The sequence below is a fragment of the Dermacentor albipictus genome, chromosome 3, assembly GCF_038994185.2.
Source record: "Dermacentor albipictus isolate Rhodes 1998 colony chromosome 3, USDA_Dalb.pri_finalv2, whole genome shotgun sequence".
Lineage (NCBI taxonomy): Eukaryota > Metazoa > Arthropoda > Arachnida > Ixodida > Ixodidae > Dermacentor > Dermacentor albipictus.
The window spans coordinates 192544172-192571941 of record NC_091823.1 but is presented as its reverse complement, the minus strand read 5'-3'; the positions used below and the strand labels follow the sequence as shown (position 1 = coordinate 192571941).

The 27770-nt window shown below is 45.4% G+C and overlaps 1 protein-coding gene and 1 long non-coding RNA gene across 2 annotated transcripts in view; one reads left to right on the top strand and one right to left on the bottom strand.

Annotated features, from left to right (window-relative positions):
- The window catches only part of LOC135908719 (uncharacterized), a 212176-nt gene that overhangs the window by 17777 nt on the left and 166629 nt on the right, over positions 1–27770 (bottom strand). Inside the window, exon 6 of the mRNA XM_070536551.1 lies at positions 3131–3209. Coding sequence (XP_070392652.1) covers positions 3131–3209 — 79 coding nt within the window. The remainder of the gene's footprint in view (positions 1–3130; positions 3210–27770) is intronic.
- LOC135908718 (uncharacterized) lies at positions 24650–26164 on the top strand. Its single transcript, XR_010566394.2, has 3 exons — positions 24650–24782; positions 25722–25837; positions 26018–26164. It is a non-coding gene; the product is annotated as an uncharacterized lncRNA (long non-coding RNA).

Genomic DNA, 27770 nt, shown 5'->3' with positions numbered 1-27770 from the left:
TTATTGTTACAACTGCCCTGTGTGTCGGTAAAGTTTAATTGTTCCCTGTTCTGCTTTCTTCCTTGTCCTTATGATTCATGAACTATCTTCGTCGGAACTAAACACGGCTACCTGTGCTACATATTTCACCAGTGTGTTTGCTTTATGGCAAATTTTCTATTATTTCTTCTTGTAACCTGCCAAATCGTCGGTGTTAGCTATTATACCTAGTTTCAAGAAACATATTTATATCAACATAAATGTTTGGTGTAAATAATGCTGTACTTTTTTAGGTGCTGAGCACTTTAGGGGCCCGGAGTGTAATTCCTGCAATATCGTTGGGGGTCACGCACCCAGGCTGATACGGAAACTAGTCAAGAAAGCGCCCCACAGCCTGAGTAGACCCTTCGAACAAAGGGTCAGTTTTCCCGCCACGCACGCCGAACAGTTGGCACGGATCGAGCGAAAGGGGGTGCCTGCTCGCGAAAGACAGCGACGCCAGAGGGCCGATTCGTCTGTGCGACAACGCGAAGCAGAAGCCATGCGTCAACGAAGAGAGGAGAATTCCCAGCTTCGTCAGGTAACAGTCAAGGCTAAACAACACCGAAGGAAAGCGAATCCTACGGTTAAAGCTCAGGAAGCTCAAGCGAAACGGCAGCAAAGGCAAGCTAACCGTAATTTGGTTAAAAGTCAAATGCAAGCTGCACGCAAACGTAGGCAAGTGAATTACCAACTTCAAGTGCAGCAAGCTCAAGCTAAACGACAGAAAAGGCAAGCGGATCCCCAACTTCAACTTCGAGACACACCAGCGAAAATTCAAAGGACCGCAGCTAATGCCCAGGTGCGGCCACGCGAAGGGGAGGTGAGACGGCAGGAGCGCCAGCTACCCGAGACTGGCGTAGCGGTCGCCTGATTCAAGCGGGACTTCTTAGATCAATCCTTCGGCCATAGTTGTAAGGTGTGTGATAGGCTGCGCTTCAATAACGCAAATAAATACAAATAAACAGATCATAAGCACAAGGGATTCGCAACAATAATATAAGAAAAACACTGGCGAATCAGGGCTCCGCACATCCAATAGCTTCCGCGCTAAGTGAAACTACATCCTTTTTTTCTATAATTGCCACTTATGAACTCTTTATGCAGTGTTGCACATTGTTTGAACGAATAAAACTGCTGCACAACTTTCTAATGCGGTGCATTTCCGATGGACTGTATGGCAAAAGTGCTAAAAAGAGTACCACAAGGTAGGACAGGAGTGACGTGCACTGGGCTTCTTCTCTCGTAAGAAGCCATGACTCGCTACAGCATTTTCGGCCCGCAGGCTGCTCACCATCTACTCCATCATCCAGCACTTCTGGCCCATTTTCGAGGGCCAGCTATGTTATGTGCTAACAGATCATAAGCCTCTGGTCTTCCGCACAAACTCTTCCAAGTATGTCGCACGTGAGCTACGTCAAGTGACCTATATATTAGAGTTCACTGCGGATATCCGGCACATGAAAAGCACCGAAAGTGAGGCAGCTGATGCACTCTCCCACATCACCTCCCTCGGCACTTCTACATCACCTGTGAACTGGGAACGTTTAGCTTCGGCACACATGGGAGACCCTGAGCTGCAAGCGCTGCGTGACCATTCGCGTTCCGTCCGTATAGAAGTATTCCTAATTCCTTTGTGCCTTCCTCGCTCTGGTGTGACCTGTCAATGGCTGCACCTCGCGCCTTCATTTCGGCTGCCTTTTGTCGGGCGGTGTTTCTGTCCCTTGACGACATCTGCCATCCCAGCATCCAAGCCACGCAGCGCCTCGTTACACAGCCCTACGTCTTTCCAAGCATTAAAACCGATGTTCACCGTTGGTCACGTTCGTTCCTCGCGTGCCAGACTACCAAAGTGACCCGCCACTCGAAGACGCCCACACCGTCTTTCTTGCCACCTGGCTATTACTTCGACTACGTCAACTTTGATTAGGTTGAACCCTTCCTCACTCTGACGACTCCCGGTATATTCTAACAATTATTGACCGCTTGACACATTGGCCCGAAGCCGTGCCCATTCCGGATATCACTGCAGAAACGGTCGCCAAAGCCTTTGTTTCAGCACGGTTTCTCACTTCGGCTGCCCCTGCATCGTGACCACTGATCACGGCCGGCAATTTGACTGTCCTATCTCCACTTCCCTCAACCGCCAGCTCGGCGCTAAATACTGCCTTATTACTGCATATCGTCCCAGTGCCAACGACATGGTTGAACGGCTCCACCGCCAGCTCAAGGCTACCCTCACTGCACGCCTGGGTCGGGAGCACTGGGTCCAGCACCTTCCTATGGCGCTTCTCGGCCTACGCGCTCTCCTTTGTCGCGATCTTGGGCGTTCTCGAGCCGAACTCTTCTATGGTGCACCCGTGCGGCTTCCTGGGGAATTGTTGGTTCCTTTCGGACCCTCGCGCCAGCCGCTGCAGTACCTTCAATGCCTACAGGACTGCATTCAGTGACTGCGTCCTGTCCCGCCTCGATCTTCGGACCACATCATCTTTGTGCGTCCGGACCTTGCGTGTTCGACCAACGTTTTTTTTTTTTTTTCAGACGAGACGCTGTAAAGGCACCTATTACACACTCCTACGATGAGCCGTACAGTGTCCTCCACAAGACGCCCAAGTCTGCTACTATCGAATGGTCGCGAAGAGGTGGTCACATTAGACTGCCTCAAGCCGGCCTACCTTGAGATGCCTCCCACGGAGCTCCCCGCGGATGTCGCTGGTGTAACCGCGGATCTGCACGTAACCAACGCAGCACCGTCTCCACTTAATCGAAGAGTATTTTTCGCGGTTCCGTCTGGGCGGGGGGCATTGCAACACCCACCGATGCCTCTATGTGGAGACGCTAAAGCTCGGCGCTCTCGGTCGGTGCTGCGAAAAATGACGAAAAGAAAGTTGGGCGGCGCAAGCATGGCACTCGCTTGTCCGTACTAAGAACGCGTTACGCTGGTCGTCTTGTTTGGCGCTCCGCTGCAACCAATCGGTTCGCAACACTACTATTCACTTACTATTCACCTAGAGCCTAGTACAGGGCCGGCATTGTTTTGGTAAATAAATAATTAATAAATAATTGATTGCACCATATCCGGAAAAATTAACGGGAAAGAGTCCAGCAATACCGGCTTTGGAATGCCGGCGAAGACGCTCGGGTACGTGTCCTTGTCAATTTCTGTGTCCATACGCTGGCGCCGCTCAGCCCTGCAAAAATACGAGGCAATACGCATACATAAATATATATTTTGAAATATAGGCGTCTGCTGAAGCATCAAAACAAGTGAACATGAAACACTGCGATACGAACACCAATTGACATCATTTTCTTGCATTTGCAAGGAATGGCTTTTGCGAAAATATAATGTGATGTTAGCAGTACAATAGCGCTTCCCAAAAATGATTTCTTCACTAAGAAAGTGGGTGTGGTGCTACGTAGTACTCGCTGTAACACGATACGTGTGTTGGTTTTGTTGTACACTGCATTGCAGATATTGTTCATAGTCGGTATACTTTGAACCCCTGATAAACAATGTTTAATAATACAGACGCGGTATTTGTAGTGGTTCTGCAATTCAATTACAAGTTTAAGGAACGGCCGAGTTAAAGCGTTGTTTGTGTATACGATAATGATGGACGTACACTCCACGGCTATCATCGGTACGAGGCAGCGTGAGTGAATGAAAGAAGCTAACTATTCTTTAGTACGCGCGCTGCGCTATAGTAACTTTGATGGAATAGGAGGGTGAGCATTACTTTTCTAAGTGAAGGAGATGAAAGATGTGAAGCTGTTTTCAGTCATGATAAATGAAAAAGACGGGAATAGTTCGAGAAGAACAAATATGCTCTAAGATTCTGTTCAACTTCGATGTAACTGGTTATACTTTCACTGCTTGGATCCCATGCGCGAGATACACTCCAAGACGAAGAAACGAGCTATTGAGAAGTCTAAGAGAAGCGGTCATCGAAAACTTCTCTCATAGGTACCCAGAAATGCGTTGAACGTTATCATGATCACAACGATCGAAGCGTTTCTCCCCCTAAATGACAGTCTCCAAAGCTAGTTTTCACGCGAATTAAAATATTTCTGGAACTTTCTCATCCCTTTCGCGTTGCGGTTTTTCATTTTGTCAATGTGTGTTCTATACAGATAATTGGTAATGCGTGTTTCACTGAAAGACTGCCATTTTTATTTTTTTAATTTACTTCTAAGCTCGTTTTAAGTGTCTAAGTAATAATATTAGGGCGCTTAAGCTCAAATGTGCAGTACTGTGTACTATAAAGAGCACTGTCGGGGTCCTAAAGAAGAGAACGCAATTCTGCAAGCTCGAGCCAATGAGCTTGAGGACATATCTCCGCGAAACAACTAAATCATTCGCAACATTGCTGAAGCTAAATAAACGTGGGAACAAACCGAGAACAAGGTTATATTTGCTTTGAAAACCGAACTTCCATCTATTTCTTCCGACTGAATTGAACTTGCTCATCTCTTAGGCGTTTTTTCACCGGATATATGCCGGCACGTAAGTGTAGATTTCTCGAGTTTTAAAATCAAGGAAATTTTCTTTCACTACGTAATCAACTCAAAACAAGCAATATCACTCTTAGCGAATATACTAGGAGAATGCCAGCAAACTTGAGAGTAGAAAAAAATCAAGAGGCAACATAGACAAAGAGACAGGACGGTGGCTGGACTAACAAATGATCCTCATTCATGAAAACGACGTGCCCCAAGTCCATACTGAACATGCGCATGCAAAACAAAACAAAAACACAGTCAACACTTTATCTATACACGTCTGCAGTTATCAAGAAATAAAATCTCTTTCTTGGTTAGGAACACAGATGACGCGCTTACACACTTCTCGGGGCCAAGTTTATAAATGCGATAGGCTTCAGTCAGCTCTCTTTCTTGCTGAGTCTTAGCCTTCGCCAAGATTGAAACGTCACTGAATATAGGGGTACAACCGCACTCCTTACAATGCAGCGGAATATTGCTTCCTGTGCCTGTGGGTATTAGATTTGCATGCTCACGCATGCGATCATTAGCACCAGTGACCGGTTTGCCCTATGTAATCTCTACTAAATTTCAACAGAATACTGTACACTACACATGTGTCGCAGGTGCGGTGCTTCACGACATGCTTGGTATTGCTCGTGCTCTTTCGCGAACTGTGCTGCGAGACTCTCATACAAAGTTTTGCAAGCTTACAAGGCGCAGAACTAACAGATCTAACGTCGTTTTTTGCCGCAACCTTTTTCAATCTATGTGAAATTCCATGTACATATGGTATAACCACCAAGTTCTTTTTTATTTTGACTCTCACTTCGCGATCCCCTCTGCTTTTCATTTTCAAACGCTTGAACACAGATTCAGCCACTGCAGTGATCAAAGTCTTTGAATAGCTTGCCGCTAACAGTCTCCTTTCTTGCTGGGCGGTACTGCCTTGCATTAGGTGCGTACAACTCTTTTACACCGCATTCGGCAAGCACAATGATGCTAAGCCACGCTTGACCAGTTTCGCGTGAGCGGATTGGTACGGTAGCAACGTGCTTTTAGTTCTTGGACTATATGCCCAGCAAATGTGACCTTGAGTGTGAAAGGTTAGAGTCAAATCTAAAAACCTGATGGAATTTTCTCGTGGTGCTTTGTGGGTGAAACTAAGATGCCGAGAGCAATGCTGAAAAGCTGATAAAATACTGCAAATGATATGAGTGAGACAATCACTTAGTCTGATATTTAAGAGAACGAGGAAATCGTCAATATATCTAAACACCCCGGGAACACGGTAATCGGTAATGGCGTCTGACAGAGACTTGTCGAATTTCGCTAAGAAATTACCGCACAGTGCTGGCGCAACACTTTACCCTATACGTATACCATTCTTCTGTAAAAACATCTTGCCATTGAATTAAACAAAAGTTGCCGACAAGTAAAAAGGCAACAGTTCGATAAAACTCTCAGTCGAGAGGCCACAACTACCTTGAAAAGAAGTCTCTCCTTGGCATTCAATAACTTCTCGCACTGCCACAAAAAGTTCTTCATGCGGGATAGAATAATACAGTTCTTCAGTGTCCACAGGGAATGCCGTGTTCGCTGTTACCATCTTAATCTGGATCCACATAAGATCCACTTAGTAGCTGGAACTTTTTTGCAAAAAGTTCCAGAAATTTATTTGGAACCAAGTTCGACATACTTTAAAAAGTATATGGAACAGTGCACCATCTATTTTTATTTATCGATTATGTGGATCATGTGGATTATGTATTATCATCATGTGTCGATTATGTGGATCATTATGTGGAACCCTGTTCCAAATAAAAGGGTTCTTCAGTTACTGGAACCTTGATCCACATAAAATAGTCATGGTTATGTCCCGTGCGCCGTTCCAAGTATCTTCAGAGCTGCTTTTTATATAAAACGGTGTTCTAATAGACAGGAAACTGTGTATAGCTTCCAACTTCTGCATTATTTCTGTTTTCCCCTGTCAGTACAAACGCAGGTCATATTCCAAGCAGGCTGATGCATTTGTCAGAAGGAAACACCGACATTATTTTGACAGCACAGCCTTGGCATCTGGCCTGCAGTGATACCAACAATTGGAAAGCAGAAATTTTAGAAGCAGTGTGATTGATTCCTGGCAGTTTCCAACGGTTGTCTATTGGAGCACAGTTCTATATAAAAGTAGGTTTGAAATACCTGGAGTGGCACAGTGGAGACTTCGGCTTCGCCTGCCGGATCCTGTTCTGGCCTTTAGCTGCATGTAAAAGAAACAAGGTATCTAAAATAAAACACCTATGAAACAAATTAATACACTTCTTTTCAAAATGAGTAAACTTTATTGAGTGTCAGTACTGCATACACTTATGACATGTTCGTCGCAAATCTCATAGAAAATTACTAGTCAACAAGGAACAAATACCAAAAAGGAAGAGACTAGGCTCTAAGTGGCATTCACACATATGCCTCTATATTAAAAAAGTGGGTAATAAAAATGGCCCGAGACATAAGTGCATCACATGCAAATAAACTTGCACATCAGCTGTGCAAAAAATAAACATTCATCACGTACTATAACTTATGCTGGCTTATCACAGGAAATAACGTAACTCAAATGCGCAAGTACCTGTCGGCCATTTAACGAGATTACGCATCCTCTTTCCAAAAGAATTCAGTACTCTAAAATTTTACGAAAGAGGCATAAAAGAATGGGCTTGCACAGTTGAATTATTGCAAGGCCAATGAAGAATGTAGTCGATGAGTTATTAAAAAGAAAAGACAGTGCAAGCCAAAATAAGCAATGGAACATTTGCACATGAAAACCTGGCAGAAGGACGTGGCACATATCACAACAAAAACATGAACATTAGAAACAACACAGTTGGCAGATCACAGATGTACGTATAATACAAAGCTAATCGTGACCAAAACACTTTATAAGCATCCTGAAAAAGCCCCCTACTCGAGGCAGGTTACTTGCCCCTTCATTATGTATTTTGGTATAACCCATCCCAAACAGTACCATGAAAGCTATAGGGTAAATGTTCATAAAATTTGATGCATCCAATAGCTGAAGGGATGTTACACATTTTAAAGATTCAGCAAGGCGACAGCGAAATATTAAGGTTAGAAATTCTGGAAAACAAGTGAGACATTTTTAAATAGGCAGACAGTTCAACCTTGAAAAATACAAGTGAGATATCTTAAAGAAAAAAAAAGGAAAAAAAACAAGCCAGCCTTGTAACATGCAGCCGGCGCTTTGCCCTGGCAATAAAAATAGTAAACGAAGGCACTACTTCACAGTTTTGCAGCTGACTTGCCACTTCTATCTACCAAACATTTGGCACGTGCATATTAGGCCTGACCGCTTCAGGTTTTTCAATAGAGACTACCTTAAACGACATCAAGCCACTGTCATATGGCTCACCCTTCACAAATGTCTGCCCAATTACCAAAAAGCTGTCCAAAAGCGCATGGGTATAACAGGTTTAAAATAAAATATACAATCAACAGGAGGATGACTGCTTTTCAGGTGATGATGCAGGTGGTGAAGCCACGATGTTTTCCCTGCAGGCAATTTTCGAGTTGCCATTTTCTTTCAAAACGCATAGGCCTGGTGGAGACCTGTTGCCAAGTTTTTGTGCCTTTAAAGAAAAGAGAAGAAGCAAATTTTAACTACACAATGGGTTTAAATTGTGGGGTTCGTGATAATACCCTTTTTTTAAAGGTAATAATTTATTTCACTGTGATTTCTTGAAGCTCACGTTTCTTTGCCTCTTGCTTCGATTTTCCCACTGTCGCTGCTGCTGCTATGGCTGTTGCTGTCACGCACACCGTGCCGGGGGCTGGTTCAGATCGTGTATATAGATGAGAGGCGCGAGTCAGAGCGGAAAGGTGACGGGAGAATCTCGATTTCACCCCACCGCATCAAATGTGCACAATTCCCTCTGGAGCTCCACGGCCGATGCCACTTTAGCCGCGCGACAGCTGTAATTATTCGTGACTCCTCAGACGCATGCATGGATGGATGGAAGATATGAGCGTCCCCTTTGGAACGGGGCGGTGGGTTGCGCCATCAAGCTCTTGCTATTATACTGCCTAATGCCCTACCTAGGTTAAACAATACAAAAACATACTACGAACTCCCACAACCAAATATTCTGCTTCCCTATTGCGAACTATGCTTTTGTATGTCTCCGTTTTTTTGTCGTTTCATTACTTTTCATATACCAATCCTGCAATCGCTTCTTACTAATTCCTATTACGGACATGTTTACTTTTCCACTGCTCTTGCTGAACCCAAGGGCTCCAAGAAGGACAGTGGTGCCTAAGTCGACCGCTCGGTAGACGTGCTCATATTCTAATAAAACATGCTCCATAGTTTCCCCAGCTTTACCGCAGCAAGCACATGTTCATTCTTCCTTCTTATATCTCGCTTTATAGGTGCGTGTTCGAAGGAATCCGTATGTCGTTTCGAAAAGCATTGCGCTTCCTTTAGAGTTATCATAAATTGTTGCTTTCCCGATTTCGTTTTTTCCTCTTGAGCAGTTACCCATGGCAGGTTTCCTTTCCATTGCCGCCACCCATAAGATAATTCAGCCTCTCTCACATTCCGCTTGACGTTCTTTCTTGCTCTGTTGCTCACACTAAAGGCCTCATACTTGCTGGTAAGCTTGGTACTTCTTTTCCTCCAATATGAATCCATTTACTTTCTTCCATGTTCCTTAGTAGTTCTTCATACTCAGTTTTACTGTGAGCTTCCCTCACTTCAAAACTAGTCCAGCCTGTATCACCCTGTGCAGCTTCATTCGTAGTATTCCCCTGAGCGCCCAGTGCGAGGCGACCCACTGACCTTCGGTTCCCATCGAGTCCTGATTGTACCCCAGATTTAAAGCAAGCAACCGTATTTCGCAAAGTAAGTCCTGGAACCATTACAGCTTTCCACATACCTAGCAGCACCTCGTACCTATTGTATCCCCATAGCGCTCTGTGCTTTATTGTGGCTGCATTTCTGTTCTTCTTCACTGCTCTTGTTTTTTCCTGTGTTTCCATACATCAGTGCCTTCGTTTATCGAGATACCAAGGTATTTATATTCTGTTACCCGAGGTATTTCCTGGCCCTGTATCTCCACTGTCTGTTCACCGTTTTCATTGAATATCATAAGCCTGATTTTCTAACACTAAATTTCAAACCTAAATTGTTGCCTTCCTGTCAACAGATATTACGCACACGTTACAAATCACTTTGCTTGTTAGCTAGCAACACAATGTCGTCCACCTAAATTAAACCTGGTAGGTGCTGCTCTACTACTGTAGCTGCCTGTTTGTATGAGAGATTAAACCCGATATTACATCCTTCTAGCGCCCTCTCCATCCTCACCATGTACATCATAAACAGCAGCGGGGATAAGGGCACCCCTGCCTCAGTCCCTTGTTGATTTGAACTTTCTCCTCACTCCTCATTCCTTCCCATTCAACGCAAACGGTATTTTCTAGGTATATATCTCTCAAAAGCTGTATACAATCGTCCCCTAAGCCTTCCCCTTCCAGAATATTCTACAAAACCTTGTAGTCCACGTTGTCATAGGCTCCTTTAAGGTTTAAAAAGGCCACATTTAACGGTATTCTTTCTAGTTTTCATATTTCAATACACTAAGTAAGAACAAATGAGTTATCATCAAAATGCCTACCTGTTCTGAAGCCATTCTGATGTTCTCCCAAAATTCCATTATTCTCTGTCCATGCTTGAAGCTTTAATTTGATTGCCTGCATTGCTAGCCTGTATATTACCGATGTAATGGTCAACGGTCTATACGAGTGACTTCTGTCTTTCTCCCGCTTACCTTTATAAATTAAATTCATGCTACTTTGTCACCAAATCTCTGGTATTAGTCTTTTAAAGATTTTTCTTTGCTTTCACGAGAGCTTCCTTACTTTTTGGTCCTAGTTCATTATACAGCCTAACAGGAACCTCGTCTAGCCCTGTGGCTGTGCGCTTAGGAATTTTCTCTTCGGCTTTCTTGCAGTTGAAATTTGTCAGCGTCAGCTCCCTTTCCGCCCGAGTCTCTTTCATGCTCTTTTTTTCTTCAAATATGGCCTCGTCATTGCTTTGGAAAGGTTCGGCTATATTTTTGGGATGTAATTTATTGCTGCTTCTCCTTCCAGTCTGCTTCCATCTTCGTCTAGGATATGTGCTTGTATTGCTGTTTACTTCCTGGCCAATAATTTTATGTGGTTCCAAAATATTCTAGGTACGGCCTTCTTATTCTCACGTATTTCTGACAACCAACGCTCACATTCACCTTTTAATTTTGCTTGTACCAGTATATGAACCATAGACTGTTTCTTCCGGTATATTTCCCATTTACTGGTTACTTCATCCTGCGGCAACTGCACCTTCTTTGTCGGCCTGGTCTCTCCGGATGCTCTCTGTTGTTCGGCGATCGCTTCTCGTATCTCTCTGTTTCACCAGCTTTTCGGTTTCTTTTTTCGTTTTCAACGAATATGTTTCTCTTCCCGTATTTCTGCCGGTATTACACTTAGAAGCACAATATTTTCCCACTCTTAATTTGGCCATTTGCCAAGTTTTTCCTGGACTCTAGTAACTATATTTCTTATTTGTTCAACGCTCAAATTTGGAGTGACCATTTTGCACTCCTTGCGCTCTTTCCCAACTTCATATCCCATTTTCAAAATGATGCGTTTATGGTCAGTCCCTATGCTGCTATGCCATTCCTCATCAATGACTATTTCTCTCAACACAGTAATCAATGGTTTATTGCGGGTTTCCCATTTCCCACGTGATCTGCCTTGCACACTTAGGCCCTGTATTCACGATAACGAGGTCATGTTGCTTACAAACATCTAGCACTGACTTCCTGTTGTTGTCGGTATAGCTATCTAAATCCTGTATGTGGGCATTGATGTCACCTAATAGGATAATTCAGCACCATTCCCGAAACCCGAAACATTAGTGTTTATAACTTGCACTAAATCTTTATTCTTCTCTGTGCAATTATTTCCGGTCCATAAATACGTAACACCCAGCCAAGTTGTGCGTTTTAAACACAATCTCGAGCCTAAACCTGGGGAAGCACTTTCATTCCTACACGAGATCTTTCCTGTCAGACAGAGAAGCCACTCTTAAGATCGGGGACCTGACTTCAGACATGATTAAGCTGGGGTCTAAAGGGACGCCACAAGGGTCAGTCATATCCCCAACCCTCTTTAACCTAGTCATGATCGGTCTATCCCGGACACTCTCTGCTATTGACGGTATCAGTCATACCATATACGCAGACGACGTTACCATCTGGTGTACTGGAGGTAGTGACGGACAGGTAGAGACGGCCCTGCAAGAGGCGGTTGATGCTACCGAGAGATACCTTGAATCCACGGGCCTTCGGTGCTCACCGCACAAGTCGGAACTGCTACTTTATCGACCCAAGCGCAGAGGCCCGAAACCAAAGGGATGGAAGCCACTCGCCGAATGCGCCTAAAACTTCGCACAAAAGACGGAGGCTATATTCCGAGGGTAGATGCTATCCGGATTCTCGGCATGATGGTAGAGTCGAGTGGTTCAAACAACCAGAGAGTGCTGCGACTCACTAAGAAGACGGACAATGCCATCAGACTAATCAGAAGAGTGGCCAACCGGCAGCAAGGCCTCGGAGAAGATAACCTCGTGAGATTGGTACATGCGTTCGTAATGTGTCATCTCACTTACGTCGCGGCCATGCACAACTGGCAAAGATCGGAAAGGGATAAACTCAATGCATTAATCAGGAAGGCAATCAAGAGAGCTCTCGGCCTCCCCGTATACACTCCCACGGAACGCTTACTTCAACTTGGCATGCATAACACGCTAGAGGAAATAGCGGAAGCACAGGAGAGGGCCCAGTTCATCAGGCTATCTACCACACAAGCTGGAAGGCACATCTTACAGGAGCTGGGCGTTCCTTCCAGAGTAATCAAAACAAAGTTCTGCAGCATCCCTCGAGAGCAGCGGGACCGCATCACTGTCGCGCCTATCCCACGAAACGTCCATCCAGAACACAACGTGGGAAGACGTCGGGCGCGCGCGAAGGCTCTCCTGGAAAAGGCTCGTTAACGGGCTTCGCAGAACAGTTTCGTAGACGCAGCGCGCTACGCCGACGGACAGGCCTTCGCTGTAGTTAGCGTAAATCATGAAAGCCAAATAACGAACGCTATCTCGATTCGGACGACGTCCTCTGAAATCGCAGAGCAGGCTGCAATAGCGATGGCCTTATTGGACAACAAGAGGACATCAATCTACAGTGACTCCATATCAGCTGTTAGGGCCTTTGCCAAAGGAACCATATCCGAGCTGGCCCTAGGGATATTAGGAAGCACAGAAATCAAGCCACACACATTGATCTGGTTTCCAGCTCACATGGGACAGATCGAGGGTGCCCCGCCCAACCTCAACGAGTCGGCACACGGAGCTGCGCGAGGGATCATCAACCGCGTAGCTACCGGGCAGCGTGACGCCGGGGGTACTGACAATCGGGACTCTCCTTCCTCGTACACCGAAATTACCAAACACTTTTACTTGGCTCGGAGGATCTACCCCCTCCCACATTGCAAACTCAATAGACCTCAGGCTTTGACACTAAGGCTTCTACAGACGGGGGCATACCCAAACCCCCTACTTCTTCACAAGATGTACCCCGAAATTCAGACGACAAATGCATGTGCACTATGCAATGACTTGGCGAACTTACCTCACATGCTCTGGCGATGCCCCGCGTTACGCAGTGATGAAAGTAACACTTCTTCACGCCGGGCTGCTGTCCTACACAGCCCCAACCTCGAAGACCAGTTATGGGCTGTCCAACGGGCCCGCGACGCAGCGGAGAGGCTCTGCCTCTCTGTCCCGACGTGGGAGCGGCCCGCTGCGCGCTAGGGCGCGCCCTAAAGGACCCTAACAAAGTTTTTCATCCATCCATTCATCCAGCCAAGTTGTTTTTCTTACTCATTGTACCTGATAACCAAAGGTGCTCTTTACATTTTAAATTTACTCTTTGCTATTTGGCTCCCTGCTGAATCAGCATTCCGACTCCCCCCTCCTTTCTTTCCGAGTTAGTTCTGTTGCACCCTCCCCAAACATAATTCTGAATCACTGGCGGCTCTTCCGAGTTTCTAAGGTGCGTTTCTGTAACCGCATACACCCCTTTTCCTATTTAACTGTGCCTCAATCTCTTCCCACTTTTCCCTTTTTCTGCCACCCTGCATGTTTATGTAGCCAATTGCATGGCTAGTTCTCTTTCTTGCCTTCCTCCTTTTTTGATTATTGACGGCGTTGCTATACTGATGTTCCCTTAGGGAACCTTCTTTATTACTACCTACTCTTGCCTCCTGAGCGCCCGTGGGCCCCCTAACAAAGCAACAGCGCGACCAGCAAGTCACCAGCCCACTTCTCGTGCTAACCTGCAATTGAAGTGGATCCCGTCTCGTTGAAAACCACCACACTTTCCCGCTTCCCTGCTGACGTTGATAACCTCGAAGCCTTTCTCTCGGCGCATTTTCCATATCGTTTCATTAGCAGCTACTACGGCTCTTTGTATGTGACTGTCACGTACAGGCACCTCCAGCACCATGCACACCACGATCTGCGTCTGAGGGGATAGTTCGCGCAAGTTGTCCACCCCCTTCACCAAGCGCTGGGCTAGTCCTGTCCCTTTCCTGTTTAAGACGTCATTTAGCCCACCTGGTACTGTGACAAGGTTGCGCACGTGAACATTTTCCGCGAGCTTTGCTTTTTTTTTTGCTCCATGACAGAACCCGGTGTGACCTGGGTAGTTGGAGAAGTGTGGGAGAGGCCTTTGCCCTGCAGTGGGCGTAACCAGGCTGATGATGATCATTATAACAGAACCCAGCATGCGCCCCGGAAATGTCCCTACCGCTACTCTTTTATTGCCTTTCACCCTCTCCACAATTACTTCTCAGCACCTATCCAGGTTTGAATTGCCGGCGATATTCACCATTTCATTCTCTCCTACCTCTCTCTGCTTCCCTTTGTCCTTTCCCGTGTGATTCGGATTTGACAAAGGGCATTGACCCATGTGCTACTGCTTTTTCCACGTGGCGGCCTCAAGGTAGGTGCCGCTCTTTAAGCTAACCGCTCACCACGTTGCACGCGTTTCACGTACTTTGCTGACATTCCCTCTCCTGTCACGTCAGGGGACTATGTTCCTTTGTCACGACAATTCTCGTTCACAATAGTGGGCCTGTTCAGCTTTTCCTCGGCTGCTCCAAGTCTTTTTTCCAATACCTTCCGTGCATCACGCTGCCTATTTAGCTAAGTTTTGAGCTCTTCAACCTGTTTGACAAGCTCTTCCTGGGAAGCCTCCATTTTCTGCAGCCTAGCATCGACATCACAGTTTCTGCCGATTTACTCGGTTCCCTCTCCATTCTCATATGTCCCTTCATCTGCCTTGAGGAACCCCCGCGCACTGCCTGCTTTCCCAGCTTTCTTGCCATGTATTGCACGGCTTTTTCTAATGCAAATACTATAATACTAAATAATGCAGAGCACGTGCCTCTTAGCAAAAACCGATACACACAGCATACCAATCCTCAAAATGTAGCAAAGCAACTCACACCACTCTTTCAAAAGCATTCAATGCGGCGGAGGCCCAAGGTATGACACGCTCTCGCACGCGCTCAACCACGTGGCCACGCTCTCCCTTTCCTATCTCAACATACACTGTAAAACCATTAATAGCTATTAGTGTTGCCACATCCAAGCTACCATTTAAAGGTTACAAGCACTAAATGTCTCTCCAGGCTTCACATGTTGAAGCACGCGGCACGAAAGGACGCTCTAACCATCGTGCAAAACCAAATGTACACGAAACACACGCACGCACACGAAATATGAAGGTAAAAAATGGAACAAAATGAAAACCACCCCATCACTATTTAAAGGAAAAGAAATCAGCAAATCAAAAACAGAAGCAAGCTCAAAGCATGCACAAAAACTTATTTGGTCGCCGCCACGGAACCCCGAAAAGCGCGTCCATTCGCCACAATATCTCAAACCAACTGCATTGCAGAAATAGCCGCGCTTCCCTTTCTACTAATGTGCGAGGACAGAGGGGACGCAAATATAGCGCAGATATAAGTGATGCCTTCGAATAAAGTTAGTTGTGGGTTCAGCGCTGTCCTTTGTGTTGCTGCCTTCTGCCTTCGTCATATTGCGCTGCCCCTTCAACATGTTCAAGCAGTACCAACTCGCCCAAATGTCGATCTCTCTAGAGATATAACTGCAGAGAGTAGAGAGGAGACGAGGCAGTTCCCATAGAAGGAAGTGGGGGGGGGGGGGTGACGTGATACGGCAAGGAAACCCTACTACTATACGACAGCGATTGCAGGGAAACTGTATAAGCTTAAGTTCAATGTACAGTACAGTACGTTGCTCTTATTCCTGAAAAATAAACGCCATGCAGATATGTCAAACGGGCAACTTACGTATAGGGCGTGCAGAAGTAGAGATGCATTAATTAAAGCGCACTGCAGTGTCGAGGAGGCACTACTCTAGCGGTCAAGTCAAATCAACGCTTCTGTGCCCGCCGCGTCAGCTTTGCGGCTATGGCATTGATAAAGCTCCTGGATATGATCCCAACCGAAGCAGCCGCATTTCGTCAGGGGCGAAATAGAAAACACACGTGCACTTAGATTTTGGGACACGTTAAAAGACATCACGGTGTCCAAATTAATGCGGAGACCGCCACTACGGTGCGCCTAGTTATCCGACTGTGGTTTCGGCATGTATAGCCCCGCAATTCAAATCTAGTTTATTACTTCTGCCACAATGTGACGTGCCATGTGAGGCAATGACAACGCTCAACCCTCTCACAGGGTATAAAATATGGCGCACAATAACGGCTCAAGCAATCACCTCTTCCTGTGTGTTCTGTGTACTACGCAGAGAAACAGCAGTGAGCCCCGCAAGGTGACGTTTAATGTCAACTCACCACTCTCGTGGTAGCCTAAACGTTGAATAAATTAAGGTTTAGCCGCCAGCATCACCGCTAATTATCGTCAATCAAAGCATGGAAACCTTCGCGTGCGTCGGTTCCCACAGTGCGTGGGATCTCCATAATTTTTTACAAAAAGCGAACATTTTCGGAGACGGAAGAGAGCCAAGCCAGGCTTTGTCCACTTTTTGTCAGCTTCAGGATCGTTGCCGTTCTCTTCGCCTCAATGTAACAATATTAACAAACGCAAATTCTGCTCCAAGGACCTACCATCTGAAGAACGTTCCATTGAATTTCGCCATGTCATATAAGTATCTTCGTATACACATTGCGAATAACGTAATTTGAGCCATTCATGTGCATAACGTCATTAACACAGCTAATCTTATGCTCGGATACTTAAGGCCCAACATTTACAAAGCACTTTAAGTTGCAGTTTTACAAGACCCAAGTAAGCTTTGAACTTGAATGTACCTTTGCAATATGGGATCACAATCACGTTGATCTTATTACTTCAGTTGAACTAGCAAGAATAACTCTACCCGTTCATTATTTCTAGTTTATAACGGTACCGCGACTATAAGCTTATGAAAACTAACCCAGCATTTATTGCACAAGCGAACCACCGCAGTGTTACCGGTATCTCGCTATATAATGCAATTTTATTGCGATAACAATTATATGAGCACTGCAAGCAGACTTTTGCCGTTGGCGTCGCCGTGACGCTCCGCATGAAGTCCAAGGGCGATAACACTGTCGCCGTGCGCCGTATGTTAAGCGAAAGCTTGCGCAGGTCAGCCGACGATCGCGTCTCGCGCACGCGAAAGAGGAAGGACGGATGGATGGATGTTATGATCGTCCACTTAGGAACGGGGTGGTGGGTTGCGCCACCAAGCTCTTACTTCTATACAGCCTAATGTCCTACCCAAGATCAAAAAAAAAAAACTCATGATAAGCTCCCATAAGCAAATCTTCTGACCCCCACTTGTTAACTTTGTTTTTCTATGTCCCGAATTTTTTCGTCGGTTAACATTCACCAAGAACATACGGGACACGCAGCGGATAAATACGCAACACGACTTTGGGAGCGATCACGATATACTAGAAATAACGGTAAGGGCAGGACCGCGCAAGACAAAGGGTAGACCACTTAAGATTGTCGGCTGGGAAAAATTCAGGAAAATAAAGGAGGAGGGCGACGACACGACACAAGGTATTGAGGAATGGACCGAGAAACTAAAGGGAGATGTGGCGGCAGCTACGAAAGTGGTCCCGCCGGAGGCGCATTTAGAGAACGTTGACAGTAAGCTTCTACACATGTGGGAAGCTAAGGCAGGGTTGCAACGGAGATTGAAAAAACAAAAACACAACCGGACGCTTCGTAGAAAGATAGTCAAATTGAACAGGGACATAGAACAGTACGCCCAGCAGCTATGCAAACAACAGCGGGAGGAAAAATGCAACAACATGGACAGTCAGATAGGAATGGCAAAAACGTGGAACGTCCTTCGATATTGGTTAGACCCGGACGGGAAAAAGTCGGCACATAGGCAAAATATAAATCGGCTAATACAAACGTACCGAGGGACAGAGCAGAACTTCCTCAAGGAAATCGAGAAAAGATATATCTCTCAAGCGGTGCTCGTCATACACCCTGGCTATACAGGGCAGGTAAATGACAAATTAGACAGCAAAATCGGCGAGTCAGCGGTCAGGGCAGCCCTACAGAAACTCAATACCAAGTCGTCACCCGGACTAGATGGTGTAACGAATAAAACGTTAAGGATCTTGGACGATGAGTCTATAGCTAAGTTAACCGAATATATTTACGAATGCTGGGAGGCAGGGCAGATTCCGCAGCAATGGAAGACGGCACAAATTATGTTAATACCTAAACCGGGCAAGCGACTGCAAATTGAGAAATTGAGACCCATATCTCTCACTTCTTGCGTGGGGAAACTCATGGAGCACGTGGTCCTAGCGAGGATAACCACCTACCTCGAAGACTGCGACGCGCTCACACCCACGATGATAGGATTCAGGAGGAACCTCTCAGCGCAGGACACTCCGTTACAGCTAAAACATCAGATCATAGACGATTCGGGCAGATCGGCAAAGGCAATTCTAGGGCTGGATCTAAAGAAGGCCTTCGATAACCTAACACATGCAACGATTCTAGATAGAGTAGGCGAACTAGGACTGGGAAAATGCACGTACGATTATGTACGCAATTTTCTAACGGGCATAAAGGCAAAAATTACAATAGTGGACTTAGTTTCGGAGGAGATGGAGATAGGCAGCGCAGGTACGCCACAGGTCTACGCCACCAATGCTATTCAATCTGGCGCTAATCGGGCTGCCAGCCAAGCTACAAGAAATCGAGGGGCTAAATCATACCTTATACGCTGACGATATCACCCTATGGATGGGAAACGGAAGTGACGGGCAGATAGAACAAACGCTTGAAACAGCGGTCGAAACAATCGAAAAATATCTATAGGGGACAGGGTTAACATGCTCGGCAGAGAAATCGGAGCTGTTGCTGTACAGACCGACTCGCAGAGGTCGCAAACAAGGCAACTACAGGGAAGAGCTCACCCATAGAGAGGAGATACACTTAAAGACGGCCGATGAGAAATCTGTACCCAAGGTCGATAGGATCAGGGTATTGGGGCTCCTCATTGAAGCCAAGGGCAACAACGGAGAAACCCCCAGAAGACTGGAGGGATCATGAGGCTAATCAGAAGGATAACAAATAAACATAGCGGAATGAAAGCGGAAAACACGATCAGGTTAACACAGGCCTTCGTAATAAGTAGAATAGTGTACGTAGCGCCGTACTTAAAATGGCAGGTCGCGGAAAAGAACAAACTAGAATGCCTCATTCGGAAAATATACAAACTAGTCATAGGACTACCTTTCAGCACCAGCACGGACAAGTTGCTGCAATTAGGCCTACACAACACGATAGACGAGCTCATTGAAGCGCAATGTACGGCACAATATGAACGCCTCTCTAAGACTAGAGCAGGCAGACACATCCTAGAGAAATTAGGACATCCCGAGAGAGACGAAGAAAAAATTGGTAATACCTCCCATACCAAAGAACATGCACCCAGAACACAATAAGGGCAGAAGAGAGAACAGAGCGAAGCAAATACAGAAGAAATTCGGCAGCGAGAAGGACGCAGTGTTCGTAGACGCGTCTCAGTACAGTCGCAGACGGGGGTTTACGGCAGCCGGAATCAATAGGGAGAAACGGTGCAAGACGTGCGCGACGATACGCACCACAAGTAACGAGATAGCTGAAGAAGTAGGCATAGCGCTCGCAGTAGTTCAGACTAACGAAACCGTGATAGTCAGCGGCCCTCAGACGGCAATAAGAAACTTTGCCAACGGCCGAATCTCCCCGGAGGCACTACGCATTCTTCTTGCAGGAGGCCGAAATTACAAAAGAAAGATATACATCATACAGAAAAGGACAGTTGTGCCTTATGTTCACAAGACTTCCCACAACTTAAAGAAGGTTGTGAAACGGTATGGAGTTGAGATAGCGTTCTCGGCTCCCGGCAAGCTCGCTAGGCTATGCTCGCGCATAGGAAGCAGTAAAAATAACTTCCAAGGGTGCGGAACTAAGCACTCCATTTCCCACGTAGATTGCTGTGTTGGAGTAGTATATCAGATACCTCTATCATGCGGCAAAGTTTACATAGGCCAAACAGGAAGGTGTGTGAATGTGCGCTTGCGTGAGCATGAATTGTCTATTAGAAATAAAACGAATGGGCACCTGCCTGTCCACTGCCTGGCTTGCACGTGCAAGCCGATAATGAAGGAAGTGAAGATTTTGTGCCGATGCCGAGATAGCCGAGCCAGAGAGCTACTCGAGGCGTACCACATCAGAAAGAAGGGGCAACAATGTGTCAGTGACACCTCAGTTTATTTACATCACAGTGAGATGAGGTTTATTGACGAGCGTAGGTAGGGCGCGTTTCGCTTATACAAGGTTTTACTTTTCTTTTACCTTTTTTTATCTTTTTTTCGCGCACGCGCAGTGGTGCATGTCGGCTGTGTACTTATATGTGTAAATTGTGGAATAAACTTTAGTTGCAAGTCTGCGCCCGTCCTTGTCCCTCTCTGTCTTTGTGGTTGGTTTGTTCGCGCAGTTAAACAATGTTCGCTAATATCTACCAACTCGCCCAACAACAAGTTCTACTAAAGATATACATCACCTGGACACCCGCTCACACCCTCGTGGAGGACGGCAACAACGAGGCGGCACACGACACGGCTCGGGGGCTTACGGACCGAGCCGCAGTCGCAAGTGACGCCCCGCGACACCCTCCGGACGTGACGGTGCGGTAAATGAGCGGGATTGGGAGGACAGAATGACAACATATAATGACATTACGGAGCTTATAGGTTAGAGAGGCGCATATTCCCGCGACCTCACGCAAAATTGACAAAAAAGCAGTCTGTTGCATGGCGGCAGTTACAAACTAGGACGTATCCGAATCCTGCGCTCTCGCACATCATATATCCGGATGTATATCCTACAGACAAATGCAACACATGTGAATCCAGAGCCACTCTGGAGCATATACTATTGGAATGCCGAGGGATAAATAACAATAAAGAAAACACGGCTTCTAGCAGCAGCCTTCGCACGCGCTGGGAAGCCGCGCTGCTCAGCCCCGCATTCGAGTATCAACTATGGGCCGTCCAGCGCGCCGAGGATGCCGCCAGGATCCACGAACTCCTGGCCGTCACCTAGGCGGGGCCTTTGGCCCTCTCCACCAACTCGCAGGGCACACAATAAAGTTCTTTCCTCCTCCTTACCTACTTTTCTTCCACCAGTCTTCCAATCACCTCGTTCGAATCTCCATTGCGGACATGCTTACTTTCGCCCTGCTCTCGCTGAACCCAGGGGTTTCAAGGACGCCAATGGTGCCTGTATCGACCGCTGGGCACATGGTACATCGTTTGCCTAGCTTTACTGCAGCATGCACATGCTTCTTCTTCCTTCTTTTATCTCGCGTTATAGGTCCATGTTCTAAGGCATCCCGATCTGGTTTCGAAAGGTAATGAGCTTGCCTTTGAGTTATTAAAAATTGTTTCTTTCCTGATTTCATTTCTTCCTCTTAAGTAGTTACTCATGGAAGGTTTCTTTTCCATTGTCAGCACCCATAGGATTATTTCAGCCTCCCTGACATTCCGCTTGACGTTCTTTGTTGCCACTCGCCATGGTTGCTTAGTGGTTATGGTGTTGGGCTGCTAAGCACGATGTCACGGGATCGAATCCAGGCCACAGCGGCCGCATTTTGATGGGACTGCAATGCAAAAACACCCGCATAATTAGATTTAGGTGCACGTTAAAGAACTCTAGGTGATCGCAAATTAGCGAGCCCCCCACTACAACCTGCCTCATAATCAGAAAGTGATTTTGGCACGGAAAACCCCGTAATATTGTTTCTTCCTTGTTGCCGTGTTCCTTATCCTACACGCCGCCTACTTGATGGTAAACTTCATAGTTATTTTCCCTCCCGGTGAATCAATCGTTTTCCTCTGCAACTACCTGAACGCTCTCGCGACCCATCTAATTTATTCCATATTCCTCAGTTCTTCGTAATAAATTTTACTGTGAGCTTCGATCAGTAGAAAACTTGTCCAGTCCATATCACCCTGCACAGGTTTATGTGTAGTTTTCCCGTGAGCGCCCAAAGCGAGGCGTTCCACTGACCTTTGGTTGCTACCGAGTCCTGATTGTACCCCTGATTTCAAGGAAACAACCGCATTTCCACACTGTAAAAAAGTGCGTTTTTTTTACGGCATATATGCCGTAAAATATGGCAAATCTATACCGTAAATTATAAAGCAGCGCCACCACTGTTAAAAAGCTTCGAGAGCCTGGAGAGGGACGAAGAGAGAGGAGCTTAGAGAGAAGAAGGACGAGCTGCGCGGATGCTCATTGGCGCGGCGGCCATTCGCGGCGCGCGAAACGCGCATGCGCTAAGGCATTAGCGCGCGCTGTAGAAGGAAAGACGCACGCTACAGCCACTACAGCAACTTCGGCCGTCCCGGCGCCGCGGCTTTGGAGCCAAGTGGAAATCGTACAAGTGCACACAAAGAAGAACGGTTGGTCGCCTTGTAAGTGCAGGTAGGTCGAGTCATTATGCACGGCTCAATGGTGTTTTGCGAAGCGTATGCGATCTTGTTTGAGTGTTGAGCTGCGGTTGAGCTTGCCAAGTCTGCGGTGTCGCCTGCGGAACGCTTCCGCACCACTCTTCGGCTTCGCCATGTTTGCTTTCTCCCGCTTTTGATTTAAACGGGTTTGGCACATTCATTGCCTTGCGCACGTGGTAGTGCTGTTGCGATTTGTTCGCTATCCAGTCTGAGCACTACACGTGATGCAGTGCTCTTCGTCACTTTTTCACGTTTTCGTGAGCCTGCTGCCGCCTTTGTTTGTTGTGAGCGTTGTGGCCTTGTTCGCAGATCGCGGCGCGGCGGCGGAAGCGGGGGTTGCAGCGCCATTGGGGAAGTCGAGGTGGTTCACGTTGGGGCTTCCTCAACTATGTTTCTCTTCTCCGCCCGTCACCGCAGGAACTCTGGACGTTCTCTCTTTGGTGTGCTCGCATGCCACGGACTGTGTGCGACGCATTTGCAGCCATGTCTCAGTGTAAGACAGGTTGATTTGATTTGAGGACACACCGCTTTCGCCCTGCATAATCGCCGCAGGTACGTGCATTCAACGTATATTTGGCATTTCGTTGACGATAAATGGTGCCAAAAAGCCTCAATTTTTATTCGATAAACAAGTTGTAATGTAGCAGCCGTATAGCGCAGAGAGTTTTGATGATTTACCTTAAGGAATTACATGAGGCACTTGCAGTTATGGGCTGTCAAATTACACTGCCATGCTACAGAAATCGGGCAGTAGTGATGATTGCACCGTTGTACAGGCCTCTTTTATTTACGGAACGGCAGACCAATAAAATTTGGTGTTCACAGTCTAGTTATTGAGAAAAGACGTCAATATAATGCGACATGAACGCTAAGAAGGTGTAATAAACTAAAATATGTAACTTTTGTTCTCTGTTTTACACCAAGTATAGTGATCGGAGAATTAGGGCTAGTTATTGTTTTAGACTGGCGCATTTTTGAAAATATCTAACACAAGCACCTAGTTAGAAATATTTGCCTGGAAATGTTGGTGCCAAGTACATCAGCACTGCATATGGCTCTACAACTGAGACCTCCATATACAAGGGTCTACAAGCCAATATGGAATGTTGGTACACTCGAAGCCGATAGTTCAGGGCAAGTGTTTTAAACAGCATGCTCTCTCTCTTGAATTTTACAAATATTGACTTGCAATAAACATTCACTGGAACGATTTCTATAATTTCCACATAAGCCGTGAAACCTATGATGAAAAATATAACTAATGACTTCCTGTGAATATCCTATGCTGCCAGTATGTTAGTGTCTCATTAGGTTAACGACAGAGCTTACTACTCAACAGCAAAATTAATATTTAATACTGCTTTAATTAAAATTGCTTAAAATTAATATTTAATAGGCATATGCTTAATATTCAGTTCATTTTCTGGTTGCTTTCTGTTATTCAGTATGCTGCCAGAGAGCTAGTATCTGCATTTTTTATGTGCCAGCAGTCTTCACAAGTAACTGTATAGCAATGGCTTGTAAACCGCTAACTGTATGCAAATGAGTCATAGTCAAGTATTAAAAAAAATCGGGTCAAATTTGTCGCAAATTTATGTCTTTGAATGGGTATGCACATGGTACACGCTCTTTTTGTTCGAGGATGCCTATAGCTTCACTTCTCTTTATTTAAATACTCTTGATAACTTTGCCCGAAATAGTTTTCAAAAGACATTTATAGTTTCTTTCCTGCAACACTATTTTGTGGTTGAAAGAAAGCTAAAGACCTGCTGGTTTAGGAACAAGTGGCACACAACACTCAGTGAAAATTAGAATGTGCACTAGAACGTAACTTTTGGAATGCATATACTTTGCATACGACTGGTAAAGAACAGTTGATGCAGCAGTCAGCCCTATGTAAAAGTGACAAGCACTCTTTTCATTTTCTTTAGGTGATGACATCTGGATGCCTGAAGAGTACCTGTTGCTTGTTGATGGCCATGTTGTGGCAGCAGCAAAGATGTTCAAGCAAGCATTCTGCATGCTGTTTGCAGCTTACTTCTGCTTCCACATTTGTTATGCAGAGAAGGCGTCATGCACACTTGAATTCACACAAAGGTATATTTTATTTTCTGTTTATGCTTGTATTTGTTTTGCATCATGCGCATTAATAGCATATATTATACTGGCCTTAAAAGAACGAAACTGTATACAAGCACCTTTAACAGTGCTGTGGATATTGTAAATTCAGTGTCCTAGCTTGATAAAAAAAAATTGACGGTAGTAGGCAGCAGGAACCAGCAGACATTGCTTCTGTGTAATCAAAAATAACACTGGACGATTTGGAGCTTAGTCCACTTTTTTCAGCTTCATAGTACACGTCTGTAAAGCTGAAAAATGTTCAGGCCTAAGTTTCAAATTACATAAAAGTAATGCGTTCCGGTTCCTGCTGCGAGCTACCATCAATTATTGGGGTTAATTGGAAGGTCAAGTCGCTCCCATATTTATAGCAGCGAGATTTATATTCAGTTTGCAAGCCCCCAAGGTAATAAGCATATCTAAAATATCCATAGGTAAAATGTGTTCACGTTAAAGAATAAAAGCACTGTAGAGATTTGTTGCATCTAAAAGCAAAACCCATCTGTGGCTTTTTTCTATGATGAAAGTCAGTCAGACGTCCCACGTGCACCTTACACCAGATGCACCTGTATCATAGAAGTCAAAATCACATCTCCTGGGTGTTAGGTGGAGAAACGGTGCACGAAAATCGGGGACAAGACGAGAAGTACACAGCAGGCTTTGTCGTTTACTAGATTTTTTTTCGCTGTTTCCTATTCAACTTTCGCACAAAACAACTTGTCCAACTTTGAATCCTTTCGTAGGCTGGTGTTCTTTAAAACAAAAAAAATGTATTATTTGTATGTCATGCTTGAAATCGGCGTGAGCTGTGGCATTAAAAATATTCCAGATTATCCGAATCATTTCTTTAATGCCGTTATATATAGGCTTTATTGCAATTATGCCTCCCTTCTCTTTAATGGGGGGGGCGCCATTTAGGGCATTTTCGGCATAAACCCAGACCGTGGACGGAAGGGCAACAAGGAAATCTGGCGGTCAGCAAGAAAGTTCTTGCCTTGGTGCAGCGCATTACGGAGTGTGAATGGAATGTCTAGGTAAGTCTGACCCATATACCTGCCTTCTCTGTTTTGTGCTAACTTTGAAAATATGTTATAAGTCATTCTACCTTTCATAAAATGCAAACCACTCTTTTCAAGAGCACTCACATTGTGTGTAAGCACCTATTTATAGCATTTGGAAGCCCACTGAGTCATTCTTTTTACTTTGCTCCACAGCATGAACTAGTTGACCACACGCAGGGATACTTTTTCGTCTGCCAAGCAGCCCAGAACCTTGCAATGCGAACTACAGAAATGGTTCCCTTTCACCAAGTCATCTACACAAGAAATTATTTTAAAGCTACGTGAAGTGCAATAAAGTGTTTTGAAATATTTGTTGTTCATTATAAAACATCACTGGATGTTTTCCAGTGTAATGTTTTCATTCTATATCTGTGGTGTTTCAAAAAGTGAGCTGGCCATTACAATAAGTTAAGTTCCTCGCTTACTTTATTTGTATTTGTTCCGTTGACAGTGCTGATATTTTGTAGCGATGCCATTTCTGATTCTGTACTTCGGCCTTTCCTTGCTTGGCCAGTGGTCAGAGCGACGGTGTGCCCTCATTATCAATAGGATCAGAGAGCCATTTGTGGTGGATTATAAGAATAGCAAAGAATAAGGCGTCGCTACAAAATAGTGGCCAGGAGTATAGTGCCCCTAATTACCTGCAAATTACTGGCAGCTGTCTCAGTATATTGCATATTTTTTCTGATGCGGTATTTGCACTGCATTGGTGCTTAGTTGCGTTGCAGCCTATTTCAGCTTCAGTCAGTAAGTGCGATATATCTTGTTGCAGGAAGGGGGGAGTTCCGCATCCCGACTACCCTGACTAGAACATTCAGATTCGGAACAGTGAGACCGCGTGAAACAAGCGTTTAAAAGTACAGTACGCAAATATATTGTTTTTAAGGGACAGTATGTTCAATATTTAAATTAATGATGCAGTTGTACAGCGTCTAGCTTCATTTTCACCGGCGGAATTGATGCCGTAACCGTGGTATTTAATAGCAAAGTAAAACAACTGATGAGTGATTTTCAGGAGGAACTGTAATATTTACTGACGGTACCCGTAAAAAACTTACTTGCTCTTACTCAGCGAACTGAAATATTACTTGTAGAAAGCAGACCGTTATATGTGGCATTTTACACATCGCATGAACGCATGACAACGTAGACCGCAACATTTTGTGGCATATTCTGGAAGGGGAACCCTTAGGCGACGATTGTCTACAACAGGGTGTGAGAACGTGCTTGTTGGTATTTCATGCTGAAGTGATTAGCGCAAGAGTGGAGAGGGCACACAAAAGGGCTCGTCCTTTTCACCCTTTTGTGCACCGTGTCCACTCTTTCGCTAGTCATTTCAGATTGTCTACAGCTTTTTAGAGAGATTTACCTAGAAAATACCGTTTGCGTAGAATGGGAAGGGATGAGGAGCGAGGGAAATGTTGATATAAACAAGGAACTGAGTAATAGGGGGCCTTTATCCCAACTGCTGTTTGAGGTACATCTTGAGGATGGAGAGGGCGCTAGGAGGAAGTAACATCGGCTTTAATATACCGCACAACAGGCGGGTACAACAGTAGAGCAGAAGCTTCAAGGTTTGTTTTATGCGGGGAACATTGTGTTGTTAGCTAACGAGCAAAGAGATTTGCAACATCTGGCTAATATCTGTGGACAGGAAGGCCAGAATGTAGGTTTAAAATTTAGCGTTAGAAAGCCAGGTGTTATGGCGTTAAATGAAAACAGTGAACGGACAGTCGCAATAGAGCGCCAGGAAATAGCACGGCTAAAATTATATAAATCCCTTGGTATATCGATAAACGAAGGTAATAGATATACGGAAACACAAGAAAAAACAATAACAATAAGGGGGAAGAGAAATGCAGCCATAATGAAACACGGAGCACTGTGCGGATACAATATGTACGAG